General features: G+C 45.7%; 2 protein-coding genes and 1 long non-coding RNA gene across 3 annotated transcripts; 2 read left to right on the top strand and 1 right to left on the bottom strand.

Moving 5' to 3' along the window:
* Positions 1-1,707: 1,707 nt before the first annotated feature.
* Positions 1,708-14,454, bottom strand: ZMAT5 (zinc finger matrin-type 5). Its single transcript, XM_083717786.1, has 6 exons — positions 14,270-14,454; positions 10,720-10,870; positions 9,334-9,396; positions 8,190-8,270; positions 3,601-3,712; positions 1,708-2,810 (listed from the first exon to the last, which is right to left on the bottom strand). The coding sequence occupies exons 2-6, from the start codon at positions 10,844-10,846 to the stop codon at positions 2,681-2,683; spliced, it is 513 nt and encodes a 170-aa protein (XP_083573912.1). The 5' UTR covers positions 10,847-10,870; positions 14,270-14,454; the 3' UTR covers positions 1,708-2,680.
* A 136-nt stretch (positions 14,455-14,590) lies between these two features.
* On the top strand, positions 14,591-16,909 carry UQCR10 (ubiquinol-cytochrome c reductase, complex III subunit X). Its single transcript, XM_083717834.1, has 2 exons — positions 14,591-14,792; positions 16,661-16,909. The coding sequence occupies exons 1-2, from the start codon at positions 14,652-14,654 to the stop codon at positions 16,709-16,711; spliced, it is 192 nt and encodes a 63-aa protein (XP_083573960.1). The 5' UTR covers positions 14,591-14,651; the 3' UTR covers positions 16,712-16,909.
* On the top strand, positions 14,801-16,521 carry LOC310834298. Its single transcript, XR_014559162.1, has 2 exons — positions 14,801-15,591; positions 15,758-16,521. It is a non-coding gene; the product is annotated as an uncharacterized lncRNA (long non-coding RNA).
* Positions 16,910-19,162: the final 2,253 nt, after the last annotated feature.

The following is a 19,162-nucleotide window of genomic DNA, read 5'->3' as shown; positions in this document are numbered from 1 at the left end:
CAATGCCCGCTTAGTCCTGGGAGATGGGGGGGGGGTCTGGAATGCTGTCTAAAGACATGAGAGTCTGTCAGCTGTCTCTCCCCTGGTGCTTCTTCTTCCTGCTGCTTTCCCAATATTTCCCAGCTTCTCCCCTCTGTCGTCTCTATGACCTTCTGCAAACCACTGTTGTAAATCTATACTGTCCTCCTGTTTCCAGGAAGATTTAGGGGGGGGGGCGGTCCCCACCATTCTTCCTCAGTCCAGCCCCCGACATTCACCTTCTTCCAGCGTCCCATTTCTTAGTAGCCTTATGGTGGTTTTAGACTGCTCAATGTGATTACAGGGACAAGAGATATTTTGCACTAGATCCACAATCCTCCAGCACTTCAGTCACGCAGGCGTTGTCACCATCCAGACAAGGTGAGAGTAATGCTCTCGCAGTTGGGCTGCCCTTGAAGACACTGTAGAGATCTCGAATGGTTCAAAACGCCAGGATGCTGGTAAAAGGATCACGAAGCACTCTCCCTACAGCAGCTACATTGGTTACCAATTTGGTTCCAGCTTCAGGGCATACTTTTTTGCGCTGGCTTTTCCCTTCAAAGCCCTAAATGATCTGGGACCCGGTTACTGAAAGGCCTGGCTCTTTGCCTTTATGTTGTTGTTTTTTTAAAATAATTTTTAACCCACCCTCATTAAACCCACCCCACCCCAATATACAATCCACCCTCATTAAACATGAACATAACATACAGTGAGCATAACATACAATACAAACAACGAAATAAAAGACTTCGTTTATCCTGTATCTGGCCTCCTTATTTACTTCTTATAAACTGTTTCCTTTATGAATAATTATTAAGATTTTTCAAATTATAACTTAAATATCCTACAGACATTAATCGAAACAAATCCAGGTATGTATTTTAGGGCACTGTTTTGTGAAGTATTCTCTGCATTTTCCCCATGCTTTTTGAAACTCTTGTCTAGTGTGATCTCCAATTGCCTCTGTTAATCTAGCCAGTTCAATATACTCTAACAGTTTGTCTTGCCATTCCTTTTTTGTTGGCAGTTTCTTTTTTCCAGTTTTTAGCAGTTAGGATCCTTGCCACTGCTGTGGCATAGAGGGATATTTTCTGATCTTCTCTTGCTATACCTGTGTCCATTATCCCTAGCAGAAAAGCTTCTGTATTTTTCATAAAGTTATGCTTAAACATTTTTTTAAGCTCATCATATACTGTGTTCCAGAAGCTTTTGATTTTTTCGCAGGTCCACCAAACATGCATAAGTGTCCCCTCTGTTTTACACTCTTTGCCTTTATGAACCTACCTGGTTTTTAAGATCCTCAGAGCAAGCCCTGCTCTCCCAGTAGATTGGACCCAATTGGCAAGTCAGGCAAATGATGATGGGAGGTGCAAAACACAGCAAAAAAACAAGGGCCACAGATCTCCCATTGCTGCTCTGCAATGAGGGCTTTTAAACAGGTGGCACCTTGACAGGTGCCCTATGATGCCAGCCCTGTCCTCAGCCTTGCCATCAGCACACCAAGCACAGTGCCCACACCAGCTGCAGATCCCTGGCACACAAACAACAGCATATGCATAGCAGCCAAGGGCCAAATCTTAAACCCAACGCTGGGCATGTGCAATGTCACAGGAGTTAAAACTCTTGGCGTTCCCCCAGCACACATTTTTACTAGGCAGCAAAGAGAAGGAAGTCAAATAACGCAAGTTTGGACACTCAAATGGTACTGCCGATTTAATATTCTCTCCCACACACGTGTCCCAAAATCTTGGTTCTGTAGAAATATAAACATTTATCTTTACAAGTACACAGGAAGTACAAATTTCAGCTTTATTTAAACAACAACAATAGATATTCCCACCCTCTGCAGGTAAAGCAAAGAATCCAAGTTGGAGGGACTGCAAAATCCAGGGAGCTGTGGGGTTCTTGCTGGGGTGGTTGATGGCATCTGTGGGTTAGGATGGTTTCCCCTTCCCCTCCCCATTTTCTTCTGCTTTCATCATCCAGAACGCTTCCTCCTTCTGAATTTTCTCTCCCAGGGTTGGTGGGTCTTAGCCCCACACCCACCACCCTTTGGAGCCACACTGTGGGAAGATGAGCACTTTGGATCTGGTTAATCCAAGGTGCACCCTTCCATAACGTCCCCCCTTTTGCTAACCCCCACAGTACTGACAGCGGAGCCACAAAGGGCAGAATAGGTCTGCCCCTCACAACGGAGAGTCTTGAGATGGGACCATTCTACCCTAGGACACCCTTCCAAGGACTGCCAGAGCGAACCCTTCAGTGCCCAATCAGCTGACTTCTTCCATTAGCAATTTTCACATTTTCTTTTTTCTCACCAAACCATTACCTTAAATAAGGTCCACTTTGTTTTGATTCCCCTTTGCATTTTCCGTATTATATATGCATGAACTTGAGCACCAGGACACCTGTCAATAATCGGAACAGCTGAAAGGATATACATGTACATCCTGTATCAGGGATGGGAAGGATGTGGCGCCGCCCCAAGATTCCAGCTCCAATCAGCACCAACCAACACAGCCACCCTCTGATGAGGATGGGAGCTGCAGTTCAACATCTGGAGGCCCGCAGGTTCCCTGTTCCTGTTGTATTTCCTCCGCAACACTGGAAGCAAAGGCATAAGGGTGTTCTGAAGGGCGTCCTGGTTGCGTCAGCAGAATCATCCCCATTGGAGATTGGGTGGCACCTGCCATCCACCAGGAGGCGGAGCCTGCAGGGAAGGTGGAAGATCCTGGACCGAAGGCCAGCCAGGTGGATACTGGAAAACTGACTCTTCCTCGGAGAGGGGACTGAGAGAAGAAAAGCACAGCATTGGAAATCAGATACTTTTTTATATTAAAAAAACAACAACCCTACAAGACTCCATATTTCTACAGAGCTTTTGCAGGGCTCAGGGCACCCCACCAACAACTCAGTAACCTTTGCAACAACAACCCTGTGAGGTAGGGTCAGTGTCAACATCTCAATATTGCAAACAGGGAGGGTCAGACTAGACAGCGGTTCTCAACCTGTGGGTCCCCAGATGTTGTTGGATTACAACTCCCATCATCCCTGAGCTCTGGCCTTGCTAGTTAGGGGCGATGGGAGTTGTAGTTCAACAACATCTGGGGATGTCAAGGTTCGAGGACAGAAATCTGGCTGAGTCTGGAATAACCTTGTGAAGTGAAAGGATATGAAAGAGGGATTTATATCTAGATCTTAGGATAGAGGTGATAAAGAAAACAGGAAAACAGGAAGACGCAATGAGAGATAAAGGAGGTGCTGTGGGATTGGTGGAAGTCAATGTCTTGTTGTTGTTGTTTTAGTGTCTATAATATTAACTTGTAAGATATGGATTTGTTTTTTATTGTTGTTGTTGCTTTCTTTAGTTTTTGAATGTTGATTTTTGTGCGTTGTGTATTGTTATTTTTCGATATCTTTCGTGTTGTTGTTGTTGTGTGGAAAATACTAATAAAATTTATTTAAAATAAAAAAAGAGCACTCTCCCCTCCCACATTGCTGCTTCCAACTGTGGAGGCAGAGCTTTGCCATCACCTAAATCTCGCGCCCCAACCCCCCCAGCTGCAGAGAGTGCATTACCTGTCAGTCTGAGCTGTGCCAAGCCGCTTGGCTCTCTTCTCCAGCCACTCATCAATGGTGCCAGGCGTGACGACTGCCTTGTCCAGCCGCTGCTCTTTCGCCCTCCTCTCTTCTGTTTTTTTGGAAAGACAGACAAGGGCAATCTCATTTAGCCCAACAGCCTTTCGCCCCATTGAACACACTCCTGGTTATTTCCCCTTGTATTCCTGCAGCTGACAGTTCTGGCCCAGGCGCCGTGGTTCCCTTTACGGAACCACCTTCCCAGCTGCCGTTCCGTCTGCGATTTGGCCAGTTCTGGACGGATGGTTCTGCCTTCCCATCTTATCCAGTCCTCCACCTACGCAGCTCCAAATCGTGGAACAGCTTTTTTTCAAAAGAACAACAGCAACAACGTCCTTTGCCTTGGCAGAATTTGTACAGGCTGGGAGGATCACTGAGTGCGGTCCACACGGCAGTTAAAAAGAAACCGGGGAGAGGGCCAATGAGACTCACAGGTTGTGCACAGAGCAGCAAGAGAAGGGCCAGCTGCAGTTCCTGCTTCAGAAGACAGGTCCATGTTGCTCTCCAAAAACAGACAGAAGAGCCACAAGAACATCAAAAGAGCTCTGAAGGATCAAGCCAATAGTCCAGCGTTCCTGTTCTCACTGTGGCTAACCAGAAGCCTTTTCTGGTAAGCCCACAAGCCAGACCCGAATACAAGAGCCTTCTCTCCTCCTGTGGCTTCCCGCAACTAGAATTTAATGTTGTTAGCCGCTCTGAGCACAGCGTTAGCTGGGGAGGGCGGGAGATAAATAAAATTTTATTATTTATTTATTATTATTAGAATGCAGAAGCATTACTGTCTCCGACTGCGGAGGCAAAGCGAAGCCTTTGTGGTGCTGAACAGCTGTTGATCAGCCTTCTCCTCCACCAATTTATCCAGTCCTGTTTTAAAGCCGCCCTGGTTGGTGGCCCCCTGCAGCAGCGAGTTCCATAGTTCAATGGAGCAATGGCATGACTGCAAGGCACAAGAAGGAGGAGAAGGAGATTTGGAAACAGGTTTGATGCCTGAAGCATTGGCGCAACCTCGGCTTGGTGAGTTCATCACTGTGTGAGGAAGCACTTTTGTCTGTCCCAAATTTTCCAACGTTTGGAGTCGTATTTCCTAGTATTAGGAAAAAGGGGGACTAGATCTTGTGGGATCAAATTCTGCGGTTTATGTGTTGGGAGCAGTACAGTTGCTGGAAACCCCAGGAGGGACTCAAGTCTTTGCTTACAGGCTTCCCAGAAGTGGCCCTTTGTTGGCCACTGTGAGAACAGGATGCTGGATTAGACTGACTATTGGCCTGATCCAGTAAATAATAATAATTATATTATTTGTACCCCACCCATCTGACTGGGTTGCCCCAGCCATTTTGGCCAGCTTCCATCTGATATAAAAAAATAACAACACATTGCACATTAAAAAGATTCCTTATACAGTACAGGGCTGCCTTCAGCTGTGTCCTGAAGATAATATAGTTACTCATTTCCTTGACATCTGATTGGAGGGCATTCTACAGGTCGGGTGCCATTACCAAGAAGGCCCTATGCCTGGTTCCCTGTAACCTCACTTCTCGCAGGGAGGGAACCACCAGAAGGCCCTCGGAGCTGGACCTCAGTTTCCGGGCTGAACGATGGGGGTGGAGACGCTCCTTCAGATATACAGGGCCGAGGCCGCTTAGGGCTTTAAACGTCAGCACCAACACTTTGAATAGTGCTTGGAAACGTACGGGGAGCCAGTCAGATCCTTTAGGACCAGTATGATGTGGTCTCAGCAGCTGCTCCCACTCACCAGCCTAGCTGCCGCAAACACCATGATGGATATTGCTCTGCCTCAATGGTCAGAAGCAGCAATGCTTCTAAACATCAGTTGCTGTAACTCATGGGAGAGAAAAGTGAACTTGTGCTCAGGGCCTGCTTTCTGGCTTCCCACAGGCATCTGGTTGGCCACTGTGAGAACAGGATGCTAGCCTGATCCAGCAGCCATCCTCTTCTTACACGCAGGCTGAATTTCTACACCCTTGGTTTAGGAATCTGCGCGGGCTTGGAGCTGTGGTTTCCCTGCCGCCCGGTTACGACTGGGGCAGAACTCGCATTCTCACCCTCCGTCCCTGAGCAGGGACACAGGACTCACACTGATGCCCGTTGCAAAACAAGCCAGGCATGGAAATTTTGCCTTGGTGACCCAAAGCAAGCCCCTTCCCCAGATTAGTCTCTCCTTTCAAAGGCGGCCTGTGCTGTTGCTTTTCTATGGCTTTGGTGCATTAATGCATATTCGGGGAGGGGAAACATCCTGGCTCGTTGACATTAACAGTGCAATCACGGGCCCGAAGGCAGAATAAGCCAGAGACAGCTTGAGTGATTGCAGGAGGCAGTCGGGAGGAAACGTTCCATTCATCAGCAACAAGAACACAGATTCCTGGGGGCACCTGAATACCAAAAAACTCAATGGGAAAGCGGGGAGAGAGGGACTTGGACAACACTGCTCCCCATACTAATGATCAGATCACCCTGCCCAGTCCCCAGAGGAAACCATTCCAGAACAGAATCCAAAAAAGGCATCTCCTACCACCTACCCCGGAGGACCCCCCACCCACCTCCTGCAGCACCCACCCTCCTGCCAACCACCTGCTCCAAACCAAGACGGTGCCATATGTCACGCTTTTAAGCAAAATGTTAAACATTTTCCGACAGGGTGTGAAATTAACACCGCCACCACTCCAGCAGAGTGAAGGATCGCGCCAGCTCGGCAGTGGCAGCCAATTATTCTTCCAGCCTGCTGAATATTCATGAGTGCAGCCGGGGAAAGAAGGGGGAATGAGGGAGGAGTAGCTAGAAACGGGTAACATGGAAGAGTCTCCCCGCCCCCCCCGCCATCCATCCCACAACCTCTCTGGTTTAGGTTCAAGAGAGGAGCCAAAAACAGGCATTTTCTACCGTTGTGGAATGCCCTGCCCCATCCATCATCCACTCATTGTGTCATATGCCTTGCAAAGACATCGTTTTGCCCAGGCTTTCCCTGACCTAGAAAACTGGCCCTGTTACTACTGAATTTCCGGTTTGTTTGTTTGTTTGTTTGTTTGTTTGTTTGTAATAATGCTGCTTTGTGGGGTTTTTTAATGTTGCAGCTCCGTTTTCAACAATACAGTGGTACCTCGGGTTAAGTACTTAATTCGTTCCGGAGGTCCGTTCTTAACCTGAAACTGTTCTTAACCTGAAGCACCACTTTAGCTAATGGGGCCTCCCACTGCTACCGTGCCGCCGGAGCACGATTTCTGTTCTCATCCTGAAGCAAAGTTCTTAGCCCGAGGTACTATTTCTGGGTTAGCGGAGTCTGTAACCTGAAGCGTCTGTAACCTGAAGTGTATGTAACCCGAGGTACCACTGTACTGTTTTTAAGTTGCCTCCATGCATACCGCTTAGAGATGTCAAACTATCGAGTGGTATGGAAATGCTTTTAAAATAAATGAATCACAAATCTCCTGTGTCGTGCCTGGCCTGGCCCTACACTTGAAGGGTATAAAACATCTTGCTTACCCCCCGTCTGTCCGAGTGAAATTCATATTGCTTCCCCTCAAAGCGGGGCTTGGACAAGGCCCCCACCACCCCGACTTTAGCCTCTTTTCCATACTTACATAGGAAGCTGCCTTATACTCAGTCCACCTAGCTCAATATTGTGTACACTGACCAGCTCTCCAAGATTTCAGCCAGGCACCTCTCTCATGTCTACCTGGAGATGCTGGGGGGATTGAATCTGGGACCTCCTGCTTGCTAGGCACCCTACCATTGAGCTACAGCCCTTCCCCAAAGACAATGGGATAATTGTTAAATTGTCAATAACTTCCATAAAACAGAAACACTGCAGCCATTGCTCCCCACCCCCATCCAAGAGACCCCCCCACCCCCAAAAAAGCATTGTGGGTTCAGCTTATCTTGCTCAGAACTCCCAGGGAGATAGCAAAGAAAGCTTAACCCCAACCGAGTGCCCCTTTCTGCACAGTGGGGACACGAAAAATCAATTGCGGCAGGCTTGCCAAATGCCAGAAGTCTAGGCAGCAGGGTCGTCTTTGCAGGGGAGAGTCTTTAATTAAAAAGGTTTCGATTTGCGGAATCAAGCAGAGGAGTTGGGGACGGAGAGTTGTGCTCCCCTGCCTTTCTCTTTCTCTCTCCAGCTGATTCAATTATTTGCTTTTGCCCAGCCCATTTACCCTACATTGATAATCAATAGCTGTATAATTGGTGAACAAACACAACAGGAGCTGGGAACAGCTGCTCGGATCTCTCTGGCCTTCCCTGGCCTCCACTTTGCAGTGGAGGCTGCAGAGTGGGGGGCTGCGTTTGGGGAAAGATGTCCATCACAATGACTGCAGTCAAGGCTCTGGCAAGAAGCCAGCCTCAGTGCCATAGCAGGCATAATGCAACACAGGAGATGCTAGCTTGCTCTTGGCTTAAAGGGCAGCCTAACAGTGATTTGCACAGGGTCTACAGAAGGGATTAGCACTTTTCCTTATGTTTATCCCACACCCTGTTAAGGCCATGGGTGCCTACGTTCTCCAGACCCCATTTACCTTGCACATGAGCATTCAGCTGCTCCAGATCTTCCTCCGTCATGTGGGAGAACCTGCAGTTGGGGCCAAAATCACACCGTCCTGCTGAGAGATCCAAAGCAAGCACAATTTTAAAGAACGAAACCACAGCCTCAGAGGAACAAAGGAGCTAACCGCCACAGCAGGACCAAGAGATATTACAGCATTCAAGAATTGTCAAAACTTGCATCACCCCCCGCCCCTTTCCATTACTGGCAGTATGGCCCTTCCTGTGTACAAAACTCCATTGGCGGGATTTTTATATAACCATTTGAGCAAACAAATTCAATTATTTATTACAGTCTATTGCCACCTGCCGCAAATTAAAAATTAGGGAGAAATAAATGCACTGCGACAGCTACTAACTTCAGCGGTTTCAAAAGGGCGGGAAGACAAATTTATGGAGGCTTAAAGGTAAAGGGATTCCTGATCATTAGGCCCAGTCGTGACCAACTCTGGGGGTTGCAGCGCTCATCTCGCTTTATTGGCCGAGGGAGCCGACGTAAAGCTTCCGGGTCATGTGGCCAGCATGACTAAGCCGCTTCTGGCGAACCAGAGCAGCACACGGAAACGCCGTTTATCTTCCTGCCGGTACCTATTTATCTAGCAAATGCTATTTATCATCAAATGTCCAATTCTGATGTTCAACTCTGAACTCTGCTGAATTGTGCTTCCGGATAACAACTACTGTTTCGTTGAATTCTTCATCAGCCAATTAGTTCAACACTTGTAAATAGAAAGATATGTAATTTCTTCATTAACCAATCTTTTTTTCAAATAGATATAATGAAAGATACTCTGGAACAGTGCTCATGCAATTATACAAAGCTTCACAGCTTGCTCTCCGCCGGGTAAAGTCTGGCACTGTAATTCATTTAAGGACTTTCAGAGACTTCAGTTTGTTAGTTTTGATGTTTTGAATTATTCCATAAAGTTTTTCACATTGTTATTGTTTCTGGCCATTGTGTTGCTTCTGATATTGCTGACTCATATTTTGCAACACAGGGGTTGGTTTGTTTACTTTGGTCAGATCCAGCAGGGCACCTCCCATATTTGATACTCTTCTCCCTGCCCCTGAGAACAGCTTTTTGGGGGTGGGAGGAACCCAATGAAAAGAAAAGCATACCCGATAGCAGGAATTCCCGACACGGTTTCTTACTCTGCTCCTCCTGCAGGATGGTTGCATTATCTGTAGAGGGCAAAAGATTACAGAAGCATAGAGTTGGAAAGGGTCCCAAAGGTCATCTAGTCCAACCCCCTGCAATGCAGGAATCTGCTTAAAAGTATGGAGAGGATAATAATAATAATAATAATAATAATAATAATAATAATAATAATACATTTTATTTATTCCCCACCCTCCCCAGCCAAGACCAGGCTTAGGGCGGCTAACACCAAATATAAAACAATTGATTGAAATACAACTTAAAAACAAGATTAAAATACAACATTAAAATTCAGCCTCACTTCAGCAGAAACTCAAAAACTTTTTGGGGGATGAGAAGGTCAAGTCTTCACCAAGGCTAACTATCCAGACTGGTCCTACATGGGCCAGAAAAAAACCAGGGAAGTCCCCAAGCAGGAGTTCCATCACAGAAGGAAAAAGGAAAAAAGAAAAGGGGGGTCAAGTTAATTCCAAGCCAAGAGCCAGGTGGAACAACTCTGTCTTACAGGCCCTGCGGAAAGAAATCAGATCCTGCAGGGCCCTGGTCTCATGAGGCAGAGCGTTCCACCAGGCCAGAGCCAGTGTTGAAAAGGCCCTGGCTCTGGTTGAGGCTAATCTGACCTCCTTAGGGCCCAGGACCACTAGGGTGTTGCTATTTATGGACCTTAAGGGGTAAAATAAGGTGAGGGAGCCTCGCTCCACACATCCACTAGGGCAAGCAAGAGGCGTCCCACAAGAATCCCACCCAGGCTTACAATCGGGAGTCCCATATCCCCTGTCGGGGACAGCAAATGCCTCCGAATACCATTTGCTGGGACTTGTAAGTGGGAAGAGAGTGCTGTCGTTCTCAGGTCCCCTTTGCGGGCTTCCCCTAATAAGCTGTTGAATGGTTTCTTTAAATGTAAAGGTTCATCATTGTTCCACTCGATGTGTATGTCTTTAAGGGGCCAGAGCAAGGGCCAGAGCTAAATAACGAGACCCAGCTTTACAGCTGTGAAACATAGCAGGTGCTGCTGAGTTGTATTGATTAAGCTCTGTCAGCAATTGGGTGTACAGTAGTATATAAGGAGCAGCACCTAGCTTTCCCATTACCCTGGGGGTGGTTGGGTCATGTTTGTTTGTTAATGTATTTAGTGTAAAAGGAGTTTTTGTTTTTCTTATTAAAACCTTGTTTAAGTTATTTTTGAGTCCCTTTTAATGCATGGTCTCCCCAGCAAGCTCTCTGCAGCGCTACCATACTGCAAATAGCCAACATAAGCATCTGCTTGGCCGCTGGATGGTGGACCAGATAAGCCATAGGCCTGATCCATCTGAAGGGCTCTTCTTTCTTACCAAGCAGCCTCTTACCTCGAAACAGATCGTACCAGACTTTCTTGGCCCGGAGGTGCTGAACCCCATTTAGGTGCTTCTTCCTGTTGTGGAGGTTGTCCTGGAAAGAGCGGTTGCAGTAGTCGCAGAAATAGCGCTTCCCCATGGAGACGCTTGCTGAAGGAAACCTCTGCAGGGAAGATCAAATACAGTGGTACCTCGGGTTACATACGCTTCAGGTTACATACGCTTCAGGTTACAGACTCTGCTAACCCAGAAATAGTGCTTCAGGTTAAGAACTTTGCTTCAGGATAAGAACAGAAATCGTGCTCCGGCGGCGCGGTGACAGCGGGAGGCCCCATTAGCTAAAGTGGTGCTTCAGGTTAAGAACAGTTTCAGGTTAAGAACGGACCTCCGGAACGAATTAAATACTTAAAACGAGGTACCACTGTACTGTTTACCCACATGTCAATGAAATGATCAGACTTTGGGAAACAAACTTCATAAAGGGAAAGATTGAGAAAAGCGATGGATAATGAAAATAAGAAGCAAAATGTACAAGGAAACGAATATAACTAACAGTAGTGGTAAATGAATACAGACAACAAGAATTGTATAAACATGAGGACTTATTTGTTTATAGATACACTATGGACAAATATGGAAAATGAATAAAAATATATAAAATGGAAGAAAATAATGCGATCAAATTATATGTGATATAAAAAACCAGAAGGAGGGAAGTCAGCTCTGAAGAGCATGTATAAATGTAAAATGTAATGCAATATGTGTATGTGGAGTATCTAATTGAAAAACTAATAAAGATTATGGGGGGGGGGGGAGAAATGATCAGACTTTGGCTTCTTTTCCTTGATTGCACAGCTTTCCTACAGGTTTACTTCCACAAGATGTAGTTACTTGGGGAACAGCTTTAAAATAAGGATTAGACAAATTCATGGAACAGAAGACTATCGCTGGCTACTAAGCCACAATGGGTATGCCCTCTTCTTCACTAATGAAGGCAGTAAGCCTTTGAATATCAGTCACTGAGAATCACAAGTGGGAAAAAGAGCTGGTGTGCTCAGATCTGGCTATGGGCTTCCCAGAAGAAGCATCTGTTTGGTCAACCTGAGAACAGGATACTGGACTAGATGGGTGTTTGGCCAGATCCAGCAGACAGGCTCTCGGTACATTCTTACAGCTTCAGAGACTACAGCTCCCACTCTTCCACTAGCCTCATTAACAGGCTAGCAATATTTATTTTTGCAGCCTAATACTATTTGTGGGCTCATTTACCAGGCTGACTTAATAGGGTCTATTGCAGTAATAGCAATCCCATCCGCCTATAAATCTGATCAGCATTATTGCATACCACTTCAAGAAGCATGATGGTTGATAATCAGTATATAAATATTGTAAAAATTATAAAAAAACAACAACATTACAGCTCAGCAGAGGAGACTAGTCTAATTTATGGTTGAGTCAGAATCATTTTGGGCTTCATCGATCAAATCAGCTCATTTGCTGCCCAGAAGGCAACTGAGACTTGCTTCGGATGCTGGGATGATGGTTGCAAATAGGCTAGAGTCTAGTAGTGGCACCTAGAAAGCTATTAAAGTCATAGAGGCACAAGATTTTTTGAGCCCAAACTATAAATAAATATGGTGCTAGTTCCCCACGCACTCTTGAACTATTACTTTTGAATTTATTTTTTTAAATTCTCATAACTACAATGGGAAAACAATTGCTCCTTATGCTCCACCTCAGTCACAAAGGTTCTCTGATGGGGGCATTTCTGGTGGTTCCTGACTCCCCTGAGGTTCAGTTGGCCTCTACTGTATTTTAATCAACTTGTTTTTATTATTGGTTGTTAGCCGCCCTGAGCCTGGTCTTGGTTGGGGAGGGCGGGGTATAAATAAAATTTTATTATTATTATTATTATTATTATTATTATTATTACTGGGGACAGAACCTTTAGCATTGCAGGCCCTGCCCTGTGGAACTCACTGTCAGTAGAAGTTTGACAGGAAACATCACTCCCTTCTTCCAGACATCTTCTGAAAATGGTGTTGTTTAGACCAGCCTTTGCAATGTGATTATTTTTTTTAACCAAACTGGTATTTTTTGGGATATTTTCTTGATGTTTTCATTCTTTTTGGAACTTTTTTTTTTAAACAAGAATGCAATTTATAAAGCTTTAAACAAACAAACAATCAAGGAATTAGGCACCCAAACATTCCCAAGATGAATCATACAAATGTTACTTTAAAATTGCTTCAAAATCTGTTTGTCTCTTCATACATAGCCAGGTTCTTTGATGTTGTCTTTGCTGCAAAAATCTTAATGCGGCTGCCAATCTGAAGTGATATCTGCTGATAAATGTTTGGTGGTAGAACATGTGTTTTGAAAGTCCCCATCGCCCAGTTCAATCTCCAGCATCTCCAGGGTTGTTTTGTTTTGGGTTTTTTAAAGATCAGGTAATGGTGAGAAAGGAACCCCAGAAGCTGCCCTACATACCCAGACAAACCTTTGGTCTATCTAGCTCAGTACAGTGGTACCTCAGGTTAAGTACTTAATTTGTTCTGAAGGTCCGTTCTTAACCTGAAACTGTTCTTAACCTGAAGCACCACTTTAGCTAATGGGGCCTTCTGCTGCTGCCGCGCTGCTGGAGCACGATTTCTGTTCTCATCCTGAAGCAAAGTTCTTAACCCGAGGTACTGTTTCTGGGTTAGCAGAGTCTGTAACCTGAAGCGTATGTAACCCGAGGTACCACTGTATTGCCAAGCAGTTAACACTCCTTGCTCTATGTGATGATACCAGTGAAAGTCTCGGATATTTATATATAATTTTATTTTTTATTTTGACAAAGTAATAAGAATAAATAAGAATAAAAATGTGCACCCCACCCCTGAGACCGTTCCATTGTAACTATCCAGCTTCCCAAAATTTCATCACCTCTTGCGATGGTTTGACCCCTGTCCGTTTTAACAGTACAAATTCTACAAACACCTTCCATATCTCCTCATTTCTCCTGCATATTCCCCATCTTACCTTAGCAGAACATGCTAATTTACCATTACAGTGGTACCTCGGGTTAAGTACTTAATTCGTTCCGGAGGTTTGTTCTTAACCTGAAACTGTTCTTAACCTGAAGCACTACTTTAGCTAATGGGGCCTCCCGCTGCTGCCGCGCTGCTGGAGCACGATTTCTGTTCTCATCCTGAAGCAAAGTTCTTAACCTGAAGCACTATTTCTGGGTTAACGGAGTCTGTAAGCTGAAGCGTATGTAACCCGGGGTACCACTGTAATAGCTATTTCCCACACCTCTTTATACCAAAGTCTCAGATTCAATCCCCAGCACCTCCCGCCACGGCTGGGAGCGTCTCCTGCCTGAACCTCTACAGAGCTGCTGCCAGTCCGTGTAGACAATACTGAGTTAGGTGGACCAATGGTCTGACTCAGTATAAGGCAACCAGGATGGACAAGCGGGTCTTACCTGGTAGAAGGCAGCTGACCATGCCACTGTAAATAAGAGCCGGAGCCATGGGCGGCAAGGAAGTAAAGCAAAACAGCCCAACAGACTACTCACCTCCCTTTACACAGACATCACAGGCCTCGCCCCTCACACCTGGTAGAGGAACCCAGCAGGCAGCATCTCTAACTATAGTACTCTATCCAACTAGCAGCTGTAGTTTGGGGCAGGCTTCTAAAATCCCCGGAAAGCACACAAGACTACGATTCCCAAAGGCATGAGGCTCAAGGATCACGTGACACCAACCGTGGTGCATCCCGGGAAATGAAGTTTATCTACCCGGCAGACTACAGGTTAGGGGTCTGGAGCGGGACTCCAAAGCCCATCATCCCGCGCGGGAAAAGGCTTCGTTACCCATAAAGCTTTGGCAGCCGGAGCGGTCGCCCTTGCTAGAGGAGGGCGAGAGCTGCGCGTGCGCGGTACCTGAAGGCTGCCGAAGATGACGCTCGCCAAGCAGGTCTACCGAGTGCTTTTACGCCGCAGCGCTACCTTCACTCTCACGGTCGTGGTGGGCGCCTTGCTCTTCGAGCGAGCCTTCGACCAGGGCGCGGACTCCATCTTCGAGCAGGTTAACAAGGAGGTAAGTTGGCCTGTAGGGTCGCGCAGGCCCGAGCCGGGGACTTTCGTAGAACGCGGGCCCGGGCTCGGCGAAGGTCAAACAGGGCCCTGATATACGAGAGGCCCCGGCTTCGGGCCTCTCGCGCTTCTTCGAAATAGCTGAACGCCTGCTTGGGCTTTCTCTGTGTGTCTTGCATGGGGCCACCAGGAAGGTACGAGGGACAGTCTCCCAAACAAGCGAAGGCCAGAGGGCCTGAAAGGATGTGCAGCTTGCAATGACTACGGTCTGTTAAGATCCTTGTTTTATCTTGAGTGGTGACCAATCTTAACTACCAGGATTGTGAGCATAGCGGGGTAATGAAAGAATTTAATCAGTCACTAACGCACTTTAATTTATAGCAGAACTAACAACAGTTGGGACTACAGTTCCTAGAAGTCTTGGGGAGACGCCATGGCAGGTAAACTATAAACAAATAAGCTGTGCCAAGTCAAGTCCCAAGTGTCTACTTAATGCTGAATTACATGCATGAACTTTTATTGTGCTAGCCAAAGGCCATGGCATTGTTATTCTATGGTTCTTACCACCCATTATGATCTGTTAGTTCACCTGTGAAATTTGTAGTTCAGGTTGTGAAGCATCTACTTGAGAAGAACATGTGTTTCACCTTATACATGGAAGAGAACAATGGCCTGTGCTTCTGGGAAAGAGCCATAGGAAGTGGCTGCTTTTGCAAATAAATCAAGGTCTCTTGCTCCCTCAAAAGATTCAGCAGTTTCTCTCCTGCTGCCCAGAATGCTTGGAACTGCTTTCCAGAACACCTGTGGGATAATAATAATAATTATTTTTATTTATACCCCGCCCTCCCCAGCCAAGGCCGGGCTCAGGGCAGCTAACAAGCAATAATAAAAACAAGTTGAATGATTACAAGTTAAAAACAAAAATTAAAATACATTGAAACATTAAAATATTAAAATGTAGCATCGCAGGATGAATGCAACCTCATTCCTTCAAAATCCGTCAATCAAACTCATGTTTTCTGTGAAGCATTTGCCACAACCTTCTAGTTTTCATGTCCTACTGTAACTATAACCTTAAGAATGTGTAGCTGAAATAATGGCATATTTTTCCTCTTTTATCATTCTCCACATCTTCCCTGTGACAGATATTCAGATTGTAATCTCCCTGGGGCAGGCACCTATCATCTGCTCATCATCATTTTATTTATTTTATAGGCACTTTGGTGATCTATAAAGATAATAGAAATCAAGCTTTCTTATTCTGAGGGGTTTTTTTGCTGTTGACATATATCTGGATGTTTTATTCTCAATGTGGTTGTACTTTTGGAGGAGAATTGGGGAGGCCACAGCACTGATTTTGAGGCAAAGAGAGTGTTAAAGGCAAAGAAAGAGAACAGTTGACAAGTAAAGAGTGCAGTTGTATGAGAAAATGAGGATGCATAATATAGACTTTAACGCTGTAGTCCTAATTACACCTTTAGGGAGTAAAAAAGTAAAGGACCCCTGGACGGTTAAGTCCATTCAAAGGCGACTATGGAGTGCAGCGCTCATCTCGCTTTTGAGGATGGAGTAAGTTCAGTTCAACAGGACTTTTGAATGAACATATTTACTGGAATGATGACACTCCTATCATGTTCAGGTTATCAAAGCAGATGTACATCTTGTTACCTCTGTTGTCACCTTTATTTGAAATCACCTTGGGAGTACTATTGAGTGGTACTGTATTGCTGTGCTTTGCAAAATACCACCCATTAATCCTGGTGGCAGTAAGCAGTGGACTGTGCCAGGTTGTAGTATTCTATTCAACTGCAAACAAGCATTCCTGAGGTTGTTGCTTAAGATTACTGTATTCTTGTGTCTCTTATGATGCAGAAACTCTGGAAGCACATCAAGCACAAGTACGAAGAGCCACGTGACGAGTGAAGCAGAGATGCTGGATTCCTGATGGATCTTCTGTGATCTTCACTACAAGCTCCTCTTCTTGACCACCAGCTGCTGAGGCAGAAAATGTTTGTCCATATGTGGCAGTTTGAGCCAGAGTGCATCCTCCCAAGAACAAGCTACCTGGGCTTATGAACTTATTGTGCTGAAATGTAGCTTAATAAAATACATTCTAAGACATTGTATACTTCAGACCTTCTGTTTTAATTTCCTCTGAGCTGATTCCTTAGAAATGTGGGACTTTAGCTCTCTATTTTTGGATAAAGAAAAAAAATCAATGAAAAGCATGCCATTCTGTGCTTGCTCTCACCTAAAAATCTGCAGGCATTTATAGGCTTAAGGCTAGTTTAAGTGTCTGCTTTCTAAATACTCGTTTATTTGGAAAGCCTCAAATAGAGTGATGCAAAATCTTCAAGCAGATCTGCACTGAATGGGGCTGCTTTCTGTTCAGGGTGCCAACCTTGCTCACATCATCCCAGACCACTGATTGACCATGCTGGCTGGGGATGAAGACAGTTAAGAGTTAAACCTATGGAGGGGCACAGGTTAGACCCACTCCTGCTCTACAAGGCGAAGAGGCTCAAGCAGAGCATTCCACTACCGTCCTCCACCACAGGTTTACTCTGGAAGATGGCCATTGATGCAGAACCTGTGCCCCCCCCCCATTGCTAGACAACAACTCCCATCATCCCTAACCACTGGCTATGCTGGTGGAAGTTTAGCAGCAGCTGGAGAGCCACAGGTTCCCCACACCAGAGGTAGACTACTGAGCTAGATGCACCAATGGCCTGACCCTGCTATAAGCCAGATTTCTTTGTTCTTAACTCTGTTTGCTACAGTGCTGGACAAATGGAAAAAAATATTCCCTTCCTAACTTTTAATAGCTGCTGACGCTTCATGATCAATGCAGACAAGGTAAAACCATTATGCAGGAACTGACCAAATCAGCAAAAGCTCACTCTATGCTACCTTTCTTTTGGCTGATTTCCATGCTGCAGTATTGACTGAAAATGCCATCCTATCAGATTTAAAGTGCCTGTTCTTGGGGTCCGTCTGCTGCTGAGCTGGTTCACTTCACTGATTCAAATCTTGGCACTAGACTCAACGTGGAATTACATTAGGTAAGGTTCGTTGCTAAAGAACATCCAACTGACAGGCTGAAGTTTTGGTTCCTTACGAGAAAATTTCAGTGCACAACTTTTGACACATCAATGCTTTTCAGAGCTGTGTCAAAGTGTGTTCTAGCCCATCACCTGCTGGGCAGGCCCCAGGGGTTCTCATGGACCAGCTGAGGCCAGTACATTTATTGTATGCCCAGCATCAAAATAACATTGATGCCAGATATTTGAACAGCTGTGTGCTGGGGGAATAGGAGAGCCCCACAGCCTGGGCATAAGCACAAGACACATATTTAATGGACAGGAATCTCTCAACCTTGCTGAAGTTTGAACTGGCTGCAATTATCAAAGAAAACATTTGACAGAATGGGTGGAAGAGACGGGTGACTAAATCAGCCTATTAGTGAAAAAATGTAAGGAGTTCAAAAGTGGGACGGGGGGTGGAATTGGGAAGTACATATTCTAACATCTACAGTGGTGCCCCGCAAGACGAACGCCTCGCAAGACGAAAAACCCGCTAGACGAAAGGGTTTTTCCGTTTTGGAGGCGCTTCGCAAAACGAATTTCCCTATGGGGTTGCTTCACAAGACGAAAAAATCTTGTGTCCCCCGGCGGTTTTTTTTTGCTTTTTTCGCCCTTTTCCTAAGCTGCTAAGCCGCTTATCAGCTGTTCCGCTGATAAGCCGCTTAACAGCTGATCGCTGGAAGCCGCTTGACAGCTCTAGCACTAATCCGCTAAGCTGTCAATGGGCTTGCTTCGCAAGACGAAAAAACCGCTAGACGAAGAGAATCGCAGAACGGATTAATTTCGTCTAGCGAGGCACCACTGTATTTCCCCTTTCTCTTTTGGAGGGATAGGGAGGAAAACTAAGAACACGTGCCTTACTTTGTCCCCAATTCTTTTCCCAGCCCTTAGCATTTGGGGGAGTCTTCAGGAAGTGGTAAGTAAGGCCTCTGTTGCTAAAGATCTTCATCCCCATTTAGGCTCATGAGATGCCTACACACAGATTTCACACTTGCCTACTGCAAGTGTACAGTACAACGTACAGTCAAACTTCGGTTTTCAAACGTCTTGGCTGCCAAACATTTCTAAAGCCGAACGCCGAAAACCCGGAAGTGAATGCTTGTTTTCGAATGCGCCTCGGAAGTCAAATGACTTCCAAGGCGTTTCTCAGTTTTCCCCATTGAACTCTCTGACAGCTCTCTGATCCTCTGTTTTTGAGCATTTCGGAAGGAGGTTGCAAATATAACATCATTATGCAATAATAATAGCCCAGAACATGGTCTGAGGATACATGAGGTCACCATCTTGCTTG

This window comes from Podarcis gaigeae (assembly GCF_964106915.1).
Source record: "Podarcis gaigeae genome assembly, chromosome: 16".
In the NCBI taxonomy this organism is placed as follows: Eukaryota; Metazoa; Chordata; class Lepidosauria; order Squamata; family Lacertidae; genus Podarcis; species Podarcis gaigeae.
This window is presented reverse-complemented; position numbering and strand designations above follow the sequence as displayed.